Source organism: Ischnura elegans, chromosome 3 (assembly GCF_921293095.1).
Source record: "Ischnura elegans chromosome 3, ioIscEleg1.1, whole genome shotgun sequence".
NCBI lineage: Eukaryota > Metazoa > Arthropoda > Insecta > Odonata > Coenagrionidae > Ischnura > Ischnura elegans.
In genome coordinates this window covers 99,610,998-99,627,486 of record NC_060248.1, presented here as the reverse complement: position 1 = coordinate 99,627,486, position 16,489 = coordinate 99,610,998, and the positions used below count along the sequence as shown (strand labels likewise).

General features: G+C 41.7%; 1 protein-coding gene across 1 annotated transcript in view; it reads left to right on the top strand.

Moving 5' to 3' along the window:
* Positions 1-9,690: 9,690 nt before the first annotated feature.
* The window catches only part of LOC124155233 (protein Wnt-1-like), a 176,755-nt gene continuing 169,956 nt past the window's right edge, over positions 9,691-16,489 (top strand). The window contains exon 1 of the mRNA XM_046528949.1: positions 9,691-12,175. Within this exon, the coding sequence (XP_046384905.1) occupies positions 12,069-12,175 (107 nt within the window). The 5' untranslated portion in view covers positions 9,691-12,068. The remainder of the gene's footprint in view (positions 12,176-16,489) is intronic.

Sequence of the window (16,489 nt, the reverse complement as noted above, 5' to 3'; positions counted from 1 at the left end):
TTTTGGATGACTGTTAACAACTTTGATGACGCCCTTGCTATTTAGGAATACAAAATCATTCCAACTGGAAGGTTCTACAGACGATGAGCTGGACACAATCCAAAATTTTGGAGAAACCCGTCAATAACCGCTCTCAAAGGCACCGCACCATTAATTGCGAGCCTTTCACTGCATTCCCTAGGGGTCCCAATATTGTTCACCTTCCTTCTGAGCGCCTATCGTTAGCAAGGGAAGAGAGGTAGAGTTAAAGCTTGAGGAGGACTAATCCCCTAATTCATTAAAGAGAGTGGAGGATCACGGAATTCCCAAACCTAGACACCGAGGTCGATGGAGGACCGGCTTCTGGGACCCGCGACAAAGGTAATGCCCTCAGCGGGGGCCTCTCTCTCTCGAGGACAAAAGGAATCACTGCGGATGCCTCATCATTTCCTATCGTGGCCATTAAAAACGCGCCGCAAAACGGGGACAGGGAGACGGGAACGTCATTAGGGGTTCGTCGCGCCCTCCACGTACCCCTCCACCCTTTTCCGCGACAAACAAGTTTACGTTTCCCCTTGGCGCACGGCTCGACCCGAACCAGTCTCCGAACCCCTTCCACGTCTCTCTCTCGCGAGGGAAAACCCTTTTTCCCCGAGCAGCGGGGGAGACGGGAGAAGCGGGGATGGGGAGTCTCGGCGGCGCGGATATCTTAAAAGGATCATCCGACTAATCTAGGGTCCGCTGGCGGGAGAGTTCATGGGGGGAGGGCCCCTGTTTGGGGATGGGGAGAAGGGGTTTTGGTGGGGGAGGCCCCTGGGGTGTGTTGTGGCGGGGCGGCGGGGCTGTTTTTCGGATGAGCGTATTGGGCCGTATCGGCTGGGAACGAGGCAGTGAAATAGGACGGACTGGTGGAAATATTGGCGATCATCCCGCAGGTATTTTCATGACTAGCTATTCCCATTGAAAAATTTACAATAGGAATTGTATAGCAATTAAAAATATTCCTCTCAGTCAGCTATTTTCTCAAAAGTTAAGAAAAAACGCCAAAGTCTCTAACCGCATTTCATGAGTTGGTGACGTAATTAGAGTTCTGGTTCATTTACTTGTTCAGAAAAATTCGCTCATTGAGGGAATAAAGCGCTCACGGGAGTACAAATAACAACGAAAATCCTACGGCCAATGCACAAGGGCAAGAAGTAGATGAGAGGTGGTGACCCACTCGATTTGAGCTCGTGATATCATCAACTTATCAGCGAAACTGTTAGGCCGTCGATTTTTCGCCGCAACTACAGATTCAAATACAGAATTTCAGAATAAATTCAGAAACAAGTCGATTTAGATCGAGAGACTGAAAAATACATATATCTTCAAATATTTAACTCCAGCACGATCGAAAATAACAAGAAATTGGTTAACGACCCCATTATTATAAATATATTGACAGGCAAACAGATTGGGTGGAGAGCGCTTATCTTATCAAAATATTCTAATAAAACCGTTCATCTTGCCAACCTTCTTAGTCCTGATGTCCTGAAATTGATGTCTTAACATACTTTATTATTGCACTGTTCCTTACTTTATATTTACTTTCTTTCACGTCACTACATACCTATTTCACCTATTTATTTCTGGGTTCATATCATTCCCATTATTTTCAATCGAAACGAGATCTCAATAAGTAACGCAACAGTTTCATCAAGAGCCGTCAAGAGTATCGTTATGGATTCTAATTAAACTATTCATCTTGCCAACCTATCTTGTCTAAAGTCTTGAAATTGATGTCTTCACACAGTGCATTATTATGCAGTTGCTCACTTTCTCTTTTGTTTAAAATCTTTTCATCTCTAAAGTCAATTTGTTAACTCTTCCCTTCGATTTGAAATCATTTTGAAGCAAACGTTAGTTTATTCAATTATTGATTGGAACATAGAGACAGCAGAAGTTACGTTCGAAATCGTAAATTTCACGTAGCAATATACAATTTTCAGAGAAAGTCATAAAAGGAATGGTAAATCGCGAGATTCTGTGGAAGATAAACTGCAGAAAAATATACAGGTACTTGACGCTTTACATACAGATACTTTATAGCACGTACTGTGATTGCACCGCATCCATTAGATTTATGTGTACTTATTTAGTACTCCATATTTAATTTTTATTTCTCGAGGTACTCTTCCAATCGCAGTAAAAGTGTAAGAACATTGCATTATCATCTAGGTCTCAGCTACCCTGGAAATTTCAGCGCTCTAGTTAATCAGGAAGTAGTCGAAATTTGAGTTGCAAAATTTTTCCCGGAAGGACAAACAAGAAAGCGAGTACTATAACAAAACGTGGTAAAAAAATTGAATGAGTTCATGTAAATTTGAGTATCTCGTACAAACGGAACGGAAGTGCTTTTTTCTGCTTGTGTAACTAATTTTATCAGCTCTTTTTTAATCAATTTCTAAACTTATCCAAGCATTTTCACCTCATTTCACTTCCAAGTTACTTTTAATTCTCTCTATACAGCACTCAAGACTATTTGGTTTCACCATTAACTCTTTCATTTTACCTTAATGTTATATAATAGATCGTATAGAAGAGAAACTACTCCATAGTAAAGCCATTCCCAAATCACTTAATAGTTTTATAGCGTTGATCGTGAGATAATTTTTTAAGTGCTCGACTTTCTATATGGATTAATTGTCCTTGTTAATGAGTATTTGATTAACTTCGAGATTGCCTTCTTATGAAAGCATGCGCACAAGTTAAATCAATATATTTCATTCAATGGCTGGTGGGTCTGAAAGAAATACAAAGTCAGCAGCAAAATGTGTACCCACAGTAAGCTTTTTAATTCTAATTCCCAGCGCGTATTCAAGAAAATGCGGTCAATTCAAAGACCTTTCCAGCATTTGTCTTCGAAGGTTGCAATGAAAAAACCCGTGTACTTCCCTGCAAGTTAATTGCCGACGTCAGTTTTATTATAGACGTCCGATGAATTAACACTGTATTTTTCCATTTAACAAGCATTTATTAAATAAACAAGCATTCATTCACTAAACAATCATTTTATCACCATCATTTCAATTTTCCTAGAAATTCTATTTCAAGCCTATAATAGTTATTCAATGTTTGATTACACGAACGCGGTTATAAACCAATTCAATTTTTAAGCAAAGTCTCCAGTAAGCCGGGGGTTTTTAGGGAATACCTCTGAATGTCTCTCAAAGGCTCAATGTAATTGTTTTTCATTGGTATGGAAGCATTTATGAATAGAAAATCCCATCACTTCGCTTTCAATTCAGCCAGCAAGTTACTGAGGATGACGTTAAGAATAAATTTTTTTTTAGTTTCAATGTCTAAACATAACATGAAATTTAACGCACGGTAAGGACCGTTTTCAAGACCGAAGTGTGTCAATCCAAGAATTTAGAAGTGCAGATAAGGAAAAAAATTGTTAATCCATTTTTCTTTTAAAATACGCATGTTTGAAGTAACGACCAATGCAATGGCTACAATGATCAAATTAATCCGTTCATATAACAAATAGCAATAACAATAGCAAATACGGCACCAAACTACTTCTTCTACGAATATATCTAAGTATTCCCATTATTTTCAATCGAGAAGAGATCTCCAGAAGTAACGCAACAGTTTCATCAAGAGCCGTCAAGAGTATCGTAATGGATTCTAATTAAACTATTCATCTCGCCAACCTATCTTGTCTAATGTCTTGAAATTGATGTTTTAAGGCACTGTATTATTATGCAGTTGCTCACTTTCTCTTTATATCGCCAGGTATTTTATTATAAAATAATTTATTATCGTAACGGAAGAGCAGCTTGGTTAGAAATACGCGAAACATGGCATAATTTCAGTGTTCTGGTGACCCAGTCGTGGAAACGATTTCGAAATGCTCTGCTCTGAGGAATAGGGATTAAAGACTGCGCCACCGCCCACACAAGTTCCCTCACTCATATATGTATATCCCTCAATCGGGGGTGTAAACGGATCTTGAAGCCGGGCCAATGGCACTTGAAGGATATATTCCCGTCTTCTAGCGGAAATACTCGCCTCATCCTCTATCCATTTCTATCGCACTCAATTCAAACCTACGCACTCAAGCTTGCCAATGCACCTTTTGGGCTTACACTACTGAAAAATACGGATTAACTTTCAAAATCATATACTAAAGTAGTTATACTCATATTCGAGATGGTGAGAAGCCAAGGGGTACACGTGATTTTTTTAACTTTCCAGATAAAGTTAATTGTTAGAAGAAATACACAAAAATTGGTTGGCAAGGGGTACGAGTGAGTCTCAGGTCTGCGCTGGTATCGAGTGGAAAATCAAATGCACAACTAACTATTTAATTGATCTCGTTTATTTTCTATGCCTAATTTCTGTAACTAACCTAGTATAGAAAAAAGAAATCACTTCTACCCCTTGGCTTCCAACCCACTCATTTGTAGTGACTCGCTTCCTTCCTTACAACAAAGGGAATTGTAACAAAAAAATTACTCGGTGTTTCAGGAGGAATATTAAATATACGATGGGGGACCCACAAATAACCGAACGGAAATCGCTGCGCGCGTCTCTCTTATATTTTGGGTTTCTCCCACTAGATGTATGTCATTTCACCATTTCTGAGTCAGTATGCGAAACGGCGTGGATTTAGACGGTAGTGGCAAGCCCCTGTGACAGTTTAAATTCTAAGAGTTTTTTGAACTCTTCGATTTTTGAAATGGCTGGTATTCGAGAACAGCGTGCAGCGTTGAAACTTTGTTCTCTGCTTGGTAAAATTTAGTCGGACACGTTTAATACGTTGTCTAGATATTGTAAAGGACTCGCTGGATGATAATGGTGATGAAAAGGAAATATATTCATCACATGACGGAGGTGAAAATTGAATCGAAGGCGGTCATGCAAGGCATCGGAAACAATCGAGTACCAAAGGTGTTTCGCGCAGTGGAAAGAACGTTTTAACCAATTTATCAGTTTAAATGGAGAGTAATTCGAAGGTGACTAGCGTTTGTAACACAAAATATTAAAGCTTGATTTTTTTACACTGTGCCCGGTTATTGTTGGGTCCTCCCTCGTATTAGGAGGTAGTGGGGGTAACAATTTAAACCATTTTCTGCCCACAAACATGGGGTCAAAAATCCTTATTTAGTGAGCTATGACTACGCAAACATTTTTTGGAAGCATCGTGCAGACATTTTTCGACATTTTATTTTTTACTCTGGATTTTTAAGGACATTAAATATTTAAGGTGAAAATACCCCTCTCCTGCGTACCAAGTAATTTTCCCACCAGTTTTTGTCACCTCCTTCCCGCTTAGTACTCGCTAAATCCAAACCCAATGTGTTTTCTGGTTCACAATTAAAATCTCTCTCCCCTTTCCAACCCTATCAAGCACTTCGTCATTCCTTTACCTATCCGTTCACTTCACCTTCTCCATTCTCTTCCGCACCCACATTTCGAACGGACACTATTAATGAACGCCTCATTTGCAGATGGAAGTTCTTCCTGATGCATTTACTGCAGTGATACTCAATAGCCCTGATGATGATGGCCGAGTCAAACACTGAAACGACGTAAGAGTCTCGGCTTCCGGGCGTTTCCCCGCGTTGAGTTGTCCAATGGACATAGCTGATCAGCAGGATGGCGTCTTCAGGTCAGATGTAGCGATGCATAAAATTTTGCCGTCCTATATAGGTATAGGGACCTATATAAGACGGCCAATTTTATGCATCGCTACTTCTGACCTGAAGACGCCAGCAGTATGGCTGGAGAAACTGTCGTCACCTATGGACAACTAAACGCGGAGGAACGCCCGGAAGCCGAGACTCTTATGAAGAAACGCCGGGGAAACCTCAGATCAAACTGAAACGACGCAGACGGCAGCAATACAGTTTCTGTCCCGGTGACCATCCCGAGAACTCTTCACGCAATTCCAGTTGAAATGGTGACAATGTTTAATTCATGCCCGTATTGATATACTCGTAATCCGTTCTTATTAGTATTCTTGACCGTCCTGCCCTCAATCCCACATACGGTTCTAGGGTGTGTAGTGCGTACCCCACTGTACGGCACCCTACTCCTCACGCCCACTGCCCCCGTTCCCTGAATGACACCCTGCGCAGCTCATCCCCACCGATCACCCCACTGAACGCAACCACCACGGTCTCAATTACGCACCACGACGCACATTATGCGAAGTAGTGAGGCTTTGTACATCCCCTAATGTTATGATAATCTTCAAGAACATTAATACCGTTGAATTTGTGCGGCATTTTCAACAAAAAAAAATTATGCTAGAATTCTTGTGTACGAATTCGCAGCGACTCACTTGATAACAGCAGGATTTTGGGTTTTTCAGCAGCTTTCGTTGACTTGATGAGACAGCAGTTACAGAAGCCATCCTGCTTTCGTCATCGAGTCGAAATTATTCTCGAATTTTTAATTACTAAATCTTTATTTTTTTAAAGTAGCACAAAAAGACTTATAAAAAGTACGTCATTATTTGCACTTCAGGAATGGAATTCGCAGATATTATTTGATATTACTTGATCGGAAATTACACGTGGATTTCCAAATGCCACACAAAAATGTCATGCGTGGTTTTACTTGGTGGAGATACCACTCCCTTTCCGTCAAACCAAGATGATACAAGGACATAATAATGAAAATATTGCAACGTACAGTTTGGTTTGATAGCTCGCTCCTGTTTGAGGCAGGAGATGTTATTGCTGCTATTATTTAATTAAGTTTTCCTGACGCTTTATCTCGTAATTTTAAAAAATGTAAGAATTTACCCCAGTATTTTTTCTTTGACGAAGTGGAATTGAAGTTTTAGAATCACTTATAATGCTTTCTTCTTTTTCTTCTTTTAATGTAAAAAAGTGGACAAACGCGACAGATAAAGGATAATACTAGATGCATTAAAATCAGTCGTAAGTCTCCGGAGGTACGAAGTAAAACACAATGTGCTGAAACCGGCAGATAGAAGATGTGAGATAGAACATTTTGTGAATAATTGACCGTAAAATAATATATTAATAAATATAAACGCCAGGATGCTAAGGCAAAAACGACCATTTGGAAGGGAAGGAGGCGATCTCTCAATTTTGGAAAAATAGAGCATCTACATCGCTCCCTATTACCTACCCGCGTCCTCTCTCTGACTGCCTATAACCCTGAGGCCTCACTGGGGTCCCATGAAAAAATTCTCCACCCCTTCCCAAGCACGCTCCCTTCGATACAATACACGTGTATCTCCAGTTCGGTACCGCTCCCCATCGGACGAGTATGTATCGCCGAATCTTCGGCGCCCGCGCCTCCAACCCCCTCTTGCCCCCTCTGCACCCCTCTGCCGCACCACAAAGGGGTCACTTGGACCCCTTAAAAAGGGGTCGCACATGCGCGGCAAAAATCTCCTCTCGATACACACCGGAGAGGGAAAATGTCACCCCATCACTCGACTCAACCCTTTCACTCCCCCAGTTCGCTTCCCCCATCAGTCATGTCCCGCTCACCACTCTTCCCTGAGTACGAAATAACCCGCGTACGTACCAGCGTAACCACTTGACGTCCATTCATACCAATTCTCGTGAACGTGTTACTCCTTGCAAGAGAATCTGTGAATAACAAGTGGAAATTGAGCAGCTTTTCCTGAACTGTATTAGAAATATAACTTCTCAGAGGGTATATTATGTCTTTAAGAACAGAAAGGTCAGCGGATTATGGGGTTTCTCTTCGTTTTTCCTCCGTTGCTCCGTTCTTCAATATCATCATTACCTACTTCAGAACTTATTTGTGTCATTGACACATCAATTCCAGTATGATGGGTGGAGAGAAACCCGCCGCTCAGTAACTCTCTAATACGGCGCATTCATGAAGGCAAAACAACGGGTTGTCAATAAGGTTTTAGCATTACGACTAAGTACTTATTATTTACAACGAAATAGCTTCAGAAGCCGATCCCACGAAATATTTAAAGATGACAATTCGAATTAATTCCCAGGTAGGGGCCATCCATTGAAAGCTGATTGTAAATTGAATAAAAATACTAAACTTATGCCCAAATTACATAAAACTCTTCATTTAACACCTTACTATGTGTTTTATATTACCTTCAATGACTCACGGTAACGATAGAACTCACAGATAGATCAGATGACTTTTACTGTAGCCTACTAACCTATGTATACATTAATGCATGTTTTTGAATTTGATTATTACTTCTAACGGCATGTGGTAGAATAATTTTTTAGTATGCGTAACTTTTTGGACCGAGTGGTGTGCATATGCTACATGCTGGTAATTGATCACCCCCTGCCTAACACCTTAGAGGTCGCAGGGTATTATGTGCATGTAGATGTACATTCACTACCTCAATATATTATGCGCATTTTCCTCTATAAATCCTCTCATTTTACATATTCCTCTACATCTGCATCTTGAAATTCTTTCTAATGCGTTTCATACCTACCTATAATTAAGCATACATCACAAAACGGCATGGGTATTTATGATCGTCATGAGTTGTAATGTGTTAGATTCCCCCGCTCTGAAGGCCTTAAATGCGCTATGTTCGGGGGGATGTGGATTAATAGAAAAGGATTTTATTTATTCTTACAGCACCGAGAGAATTACTATTGACCTTTTACACCGAGGTTTGTCACAAAACATTTAAAAGTACGTGAACATCCATGCCCTGCATAAGAACAACCAATCCAGGTGGGACTCAAACCCGTGGCCTCTTGTGTGGCAGGCAAGGACTTTACCCCCGAGATCGAGATCGACTCCTCTTTTTTCGCAAAATGTTAATAATCAGGATAGTGAAACGATGGCATTCACTGCTAATTTGAAAAAAAACTTTGATGGACCATTATTCATTCGATAAGCCTCTACCACTACCGGTATTTTGCCGGCCTGGGTGGCGGTGGGGTGAAATCCTCGCCTGCCACTGTAGGTCGCGGGTTCGAATCCCGCCTAGGTAGGTGGTCCCTATCCAGGGCATGGATGTTTGTGTCGTGCTTTGTTAATCCCTCCGTTGCACAGGCCTCTAGGTGCTGGAATAGAAAGATCAACAACTTTGTTTTTTCCACATGATTCAACCTTTATAATGTTTCTCTGTAACAAAACCATGGTCGGTCTCAATAAATTACCATGTGGAAATAGCAAAGTTGTTGATCCTTCTATTCCTGCGATTATGGATTTCCACCAAGTTACACCCGCTACTATTAATTACTCTATGTGCTATTTATGGGGAATTTGGTAATAAATAAATAAATAAATTTGAAGGAGGATCATCTAGATGGGATGTAAATCCTTCGTGACTGACAAAATCCAGGCTGGAGGACTGGAAGTCAATGGTAGGTAAGGATCGTTTAGTTCGTAGTAGTAGCGACACTGCACTTTCCCTTACCCCCACCCCTCTTCTACCCCCCCCCACACCACCCTCCCGAACCGCCCTCACCCCACACTTCCCCTCCCTCCCCCCCTCATCCTCCTTCGGGCTTCTTCCACTCTATCGACGGTTGGCTGAGATTTCACTCTCCTCCCCCCGCCCTCTTTCCCCTCCCTTCCCTGACACGGCTCACCTCCTCCTCCTACCTTTCTGTGTGCGGACCGAGAGGCGGGAGGGTGAGTGGAAAGAGGGGAGAGAGGGGAGGGGGGGGGGAGGTTTTAGAGTCCCACTCCTCTCGTCCACACACGGCTAGGCAGACACACACCATTATATTCACTCATTCTCAAAACTCTCTCACTACCACGCACACACCAAATATCAAGAGGCGCGCACACTGCAAAATCCAATCCTCCTTTTTGTCGCTCTTTCTCTTTTTTTTAATTCAGAATTTCGCGCACGCTTTCCATCTCCGAGATTCGTCTCGCGTGCCTGTTTTAAGTGTGTTTTGTTTGCCCTCTCCGTGTGTGTCTATATCGGACTAGTTCGCGGTGGACTTTTTTTTATTTTTTATTTTTTTTTAAGCGCTAGCGTAATTTATTTTTTATTGCGCATCCCCACGTGGTCTACTCCTAAGGACATTTGTCTAGACGATCATCACCATTATTTTGTGGAATCTTCGTCGGGTTCAAATTTGTGTTTTGAAATACTTTTGTGGAGAACATTACGATTTCGACAGAAAATTTTTTATTTTCATTAGGACTTTGCGTTCTTCAGTTATACTTGTGTAATTGATTATTTTTTTCTGCAACTTTAGTGTTTTCAAGTAATTTTTTGTGCTTGACGGGGGCGATTTTCTGAGTGATATCCTATTGGGAAGGTGGACATTGCTGATTGATTGGAACAGTTGATTTGTTTGTGTGTCGCCGAATACGGTAAGACCGACAAAAAGACTCATTGTGAACCAGGAGCACATATCCCTGAACTTGCTACGGAAAATTATTCCATTTTTTCTTATTTTTCCTCGAACCCAGAAACCGTGCTTCACGCCGTGTTTTCATTAAGCGGGACACGGTGACAGTTCCCGAAGTCCCCTTTTGCTGTTTGTCTTGGCGTGCCGCAAGGTCTCGACACATCACCTCCGCGACCCCTAACACCGCTACAGCGGAGCAGGGATATCCCGCGCCCTTGAAGCGCGTGTGTGTGTGAGTGTGCCTGTCTGTGTGCAAGCAAGGAGTTAAGTCTCTTTCTATCCATCCTCTGGAGCCGGAGAATTCGAAGGGAAACGAATTATAAATCACGCTCTCTCTGTTTTCGGAACTTACAAAAAAAAACTTTTTTTATTCTCGCTCTTTCAAGTTGGCTTGTGGAGGGGAGTAAAAAAAAGAGAAGATCTCTGGTCTCCCCTTCCCTAGCAGACACTCCCCTACCGCCGCAGCGCTACGACCTGCCCACAAGCCTCGACCACCGAGGAGCGACTTCCGAAGACCGCCCGATAATCTTCGAATCACCCCGCGAACGAGACGTGGTGGTTATACGGATCCCAATATCCTTTTACCCTGTCCGAGGTATCCTTGGCACAGAAGGAGCATAAGGAGCACAAGTGTTAAGTGTGTCCCCAAAACACCAGTGATATCACGATTTAAAATTGTGCACGTCGGAGAATCTCAACGGCGGAGTGCTTCGGAGGAGTTTATTAGGTGTTCACGTACGATCCGGATGTTCGAATGTTGTTCGGACCAGGTTGACATCGCGTGCGTCGGACGTTGAAAACCTCTTCAGGACAAGACTGACGTCTTTTTGCTCGATAGTACGAGATTCGACCAAACCAACTAGGTGACAACCCCCCTGTGACAGCATTCCGACTTGATCCGTTTCTGAAAAAGTACGTGCAAGATCTAAGCCAGTGTTTTCGGTGTTTCGAATACAGTGAAAAGATAAATAATTTTCGTTTCTTGTTTATTAATCCAGAATAGTTTTCAATGAGAGAGTTTGAGCTTGTATTGTCGCGGACGAGATCATAAAACTTAACTAACGGAGAAACCGTATGAGGCAAACTATTCCGGTGGAAGTGCATTGTTGTCATTACCATGGTGCCGCGGTTACAGTCCTAACAACTTCACGTTGCGCGTGTGCTCTTACTGGTGTTGATGCTTCCCGATCCAGGACGGACTAGACTCGAAAAGAACTTCGATGGACGGACTAAGACAGTGAAGTTCCCTTATCCAATAGTTTGCCGTATACGTACAGAGTGGTGCGAACAACTGCGCGAATTTCCGTGGACAACCCCGCGACCAGTTCGAATGAGCAATCCTCGTTGGTGAACCCAGTGGTTCGAAAAGGTTCCTCCCGTGAAAGAGGGCAGAGCCAAAAGTTTTTTGTGTTTCGCGTTGACCCGCCCCTCTAAGGGCCGGCGTATGCTCAACCCGCGTGGACCCTCGGAGTCGGTGTTATTGTTGCGAGTCAGTTCGGCCCGCACCTGCGAGGAGGGTTCGCCAGCGGCTTGGTGCGGAGGGAGTAGGTCTTGTGTGCCCGGCGGAGGGTCTTCGCCCTAGCCGCCGAGTTCGCCGAGAGACCCGGCCGGACAGCGATCGCAGTGAACGGGGGGGCCGCCGCAGCCTCGCCGGCGGGAAGACATCGCCTCGGCGGGCGGCGTTTTTGAAAGGAAGACCCCTTAAGAGGACACCGGTGGACCATGTGGCCCAAATCGACGCCGATGGCGCTTCTGTTGATTTTCTCCCTGCTGGCCGTCGTCGAGGTGGCCAAGAACCGTCGCGGCAGGGGACGTGGGAGTATGTGGTGGTGAGTACCTACTAATACACCCTTTTTCATTCCATTCTTGCGTGTCATCGATACTAATACCTATTGGTATGCGTCGAACATACCCTGTCCGATAATTCCTTAGAGAGAGGTCAGCTACCCATGTGCGCCCCCCGATACGATTCCATGCGATCCAACTAAATGTGTGTTATTTATGCATTAAAAATAATAAACAAGAAAGATGCTCATGCAGTGTTTTTGTTCACAATCAGTGCAATATTTTTCTATTTAACTTGGATTCGATATGCTGGAAATTACATCCCAAAAAGACACGAACATTTTAACATTCTACTTGCGATAAAGGAATATTTTCCGTCCCTTCCCTTATTAAATAACAAAAATATTTTAAGTTATTCATTAAGCTCCCTATAATGCGTACGAATCAATATAAAGCATGGAGATTATATTACTCTCTAGGCTTGAATTTTCCTACCGACATATAAGCGCACGGCTTTCGCATTCGCATTGTTAAATACTCGCGGGTACCGCTTGAGACGCCGAAAAAACTGGGTGGAAGTTTTGAGTAACCCCTTTAGGCTTCGCCGCGTTCCCAAAGAATCCCCCTTAAAGGAATTTCTGTCAGCACATGAGCGTGTCAAACCCGATAAAAACCCTGAGCGGATCTATATTAATTAGAAATGATTGAATATATTTGCGATTAATGTTAGGTCAACGGCTACATTAGTGTCCATCCCCTAAAAATATTTTTGATATTCTATAGAAAGTGTTATTCCGCTATGCTGCTACCAGCAATGAGTGCTCTGAATCTTGCGATCGAATTATGGATTAACCGACCACTAAGGCTTACCGAGAAAAAAAATGTCGAGCATAAGTACTGAAAGATTTGCTTAACTGAGCCTCTTCTCTCATGAGGTGATGGAATTCCACAAGGAATGGTATAATTTCAATGGCATAATTTAGGATAAATTGACAGGATATCTTCGAATGCCTTGAGTAAATTACTCCACCTTTAGGTGTTATTTAGCTTTTTTTAAGCTATGATGTTTATGAGTCTACTGAAGGATCTTTATATTTTGTGCATTTTTGAGTAAATGGTCCCAAATGTCACACTTTCCTGAGTTAGTGCTTGAAATAACCTAAGGCAATTGGTAGTAAGACAGCAAAACAGCTTTTCTTTAAATATAGCACCCTGTATAGAATTATGCCAAGGAGCTATATCTCCAAAATTAGCAGCATAGCATAGTAGCTATGTCGCGTTTTTGGAACCTCAAGGCAGAATGAATCAAACTCACGTTGATCCAAAGATTCCGAGCAAATGCGTTGTCGCGGAACTTACGATTAGATATAGTTTAAAAAGCTCCATTTTTTTCAAGGATATTAGGGCTACGAAGAATTTGTATTCTCGGGATTTGACCGCGAATTTTTATGCATTCAGTCACAATTCTTGATATTTGAGTTATGTATTTTAGTCCTGACCTGGTACACTACGTTTAGGAGCGGTAGGTTCCATTAATTTCTTCCTTCTATTTACGATATACGCTGAGCGAGAGCCAAGATGCTACACACACGTGAGAAATTCGTAATTTGACAGAATGTACCCAAAACCCTCACGACGGAATGACCCGCCGTCAAATATGTATTTTAGAACGGAGGGAAAATGGAGAGTGGGGAGAATAATCATAAAAATCATGGATTTCCTACACCAATGATTGCAAACGCATTTATATATTGTCTTCAATCACTTAATTCCTTACAACTGGACATTCATATAAATTTATGAGTAATCAAAGTCTATGGTTATTTACTTAGAAAAACACAAGTTAGTACCTTTTTAATATATTTCACGCTTACAAGACAGGGCATGCAGTTATTTCCTATTTACTCCATATGAACATTCCCGTAACCTTGTTGAATAATAATTAAATAACGTTATCGAAATAATTTAGGCAGCGATAAAACATTAATAAATGAATTAATTCAAACAAGACCACATTTGATTTGATTTCATTTATTTATTTTATGACAATTTTCATTTAAGGATATATTCAATATTAAAGCGAAGATTTTTAATTATTCTTTATTCATATCTAACTTTGAATTCTTCCCCCATTTTACTTGTATACATTCGCAGTTTCATAGAGGCACGAAATTTTGTTCCCATTCGCCTAATGTCGCGATGCGCCGAGAGCCCGGGTTCCATGAATCCATTCCTCCCTTCTCCCTTAATGAGCGCATCTTATTTTTACGGGCGGATGAGGCGCCAAGGTGGCTCCCACAGGAGAGTGCCCCGCTGGATGGAAATACACGCATCGGGGTCGGAGCGCGTTGAGCAATGCTGTTTACCTTTCCGTAAATCAAAAGCGCGCCGTGCCCAAAAAATGAAGACGGCGGCGGAGGGCGCCACATTCGAGGGGGGGTTGACACTTGGCGGACTTCTGCAACGCTATTCCCCTCTTCCAGGAGCGCGCCCTTTGCTTTTCCGAGGGAGGACAGGCTTTGAACTTGGAACGTCTTCCCGCGTGCTTCGGCATTACCTAGGTTCTGCGTCGTAGACTCCGAGATGCACAGGTCAGGACATCCGAATTTCGACTGTTATCTGTTCGACATTAGTAGGCCAGTTTTTGTGCATATCCCTATGGGAATACTATGAAAATTCCTTCAATTCAGCTCTTGATATTTAATTCGTACCGAAAATTTGTATCTACAAAATATTATATTTATTTAACAACGCAGCAAATGGTTCATGAAGTGTTTTGTACCTTTTATCCATCATATTAGCACTTCGATCATAACGTTTTTATGTAACACCATTATCCAAGTTATTTTTCCACTAGGATAATAATACATTTATGAATTCAATGAACGAGAAGTGGCCCATAAAATAAGCTGAGCGACTTGTATAACCATTTATGTTACTGAAACTCCTCCATGAAAATACTATAGGATAATTTAATTTGTATGGTAATTTGTATTGACACATGAAAAGAAACGTTTGACAAGATATAAAAAGTTAAACTTTATTAAACTCTGCCATAAGAATACCACTGTAAGTTCATTTCCAACGTTTGGCAAAGGCCGTCAAATGAAAGTGCGGGACGTAGAGTACCGACTTGCACATCTCGAAGGCAACGTTCTGTGTACATCTGCGAAACGAATTGCACGTGGGGGCCTTCACTTATTATTTGTGGCTTATTCCAAATACGCCTCGTGAACGAAGGGAAATTCACATGATTTTCCATGGAAAAAATAAAATTCAAGAAATGCGATCTTTCGGTAAATATGATCCAGGTCTTACATAAAATATGATAATGTTCTCGCGTAAACTGGTGGTTTATTTAATGTTGAAAGGGTTGAAATAGCATTCAAATGCGTTCCGATTCTATTCTTTTTACCATACCTTGAGTCCGGAATAATTATTCAAGTTTATAAGTGACACAATACAATATTGGAAACCCTCGTTGTAAAAGGCCGTCATTTGCTGTTTACGGGGAATGTGATTAAAAATAAATAAATTAAAAAAAAAATTATTCTATTCCAAACGCGTATTAATTTCAGGGAATACTTCAAACATATCGTGGTCAATCTACTGAGCTATTCTTACATTACCGACCGCTGACAACACTACCCTCAATCTCGTTGAAAAAGTGACGGACGCCTTTAAAACAAATATGCTTGAATACTATCTTTGAATTTAAATCAGAAGCCACATCATTCGCGAGTGAATCGGAGCCACATCCAATGATCCACTATCCATACCGATTACAAATTAAATAGTACAAAAATAATCCGTCGTGAAATGCAGCACCGACATGCACACGAGATTTCATAGCCACGGCTAACGATTTCTCCGCAGTTATTAGGAGAGTAGATAGGTTTAAATTCAATTACTACCTACTGTGCACATTTGATTACACAATAACGCAATTTTTTCAGCAGTAAATTATTTGCATGATGCGATTGGACACTCGAGTCAATCAACTGTCCATCCATTACTCTTCCATTTGCCATTTTTTTATACTTCCGCCTCGTCCGTTGCAATCAACCCTATTATAATTGAATACATGTGACTTTTGCGTGAGGAAATATTATTCACCCACTAAAGTTACGGCTACGAATTAGTCTGCGGTTGTGATTGGCTGCACCAGGTGTTCCGCAATGCCTCTGGGCTGTACATAAATTTTCCAACACCATTTGTAACTGCAGGCATTCTGAAACAGCATATTTCTTTTATGGTTTTAATGGGAGCGCATCGGATAGCGAATTGAGTAGAAAAGTGGTCATTAGCTTGCGATAGCGGTCATTAGCTCGTTTCAAGGAACAACAAAAGTTTTATAC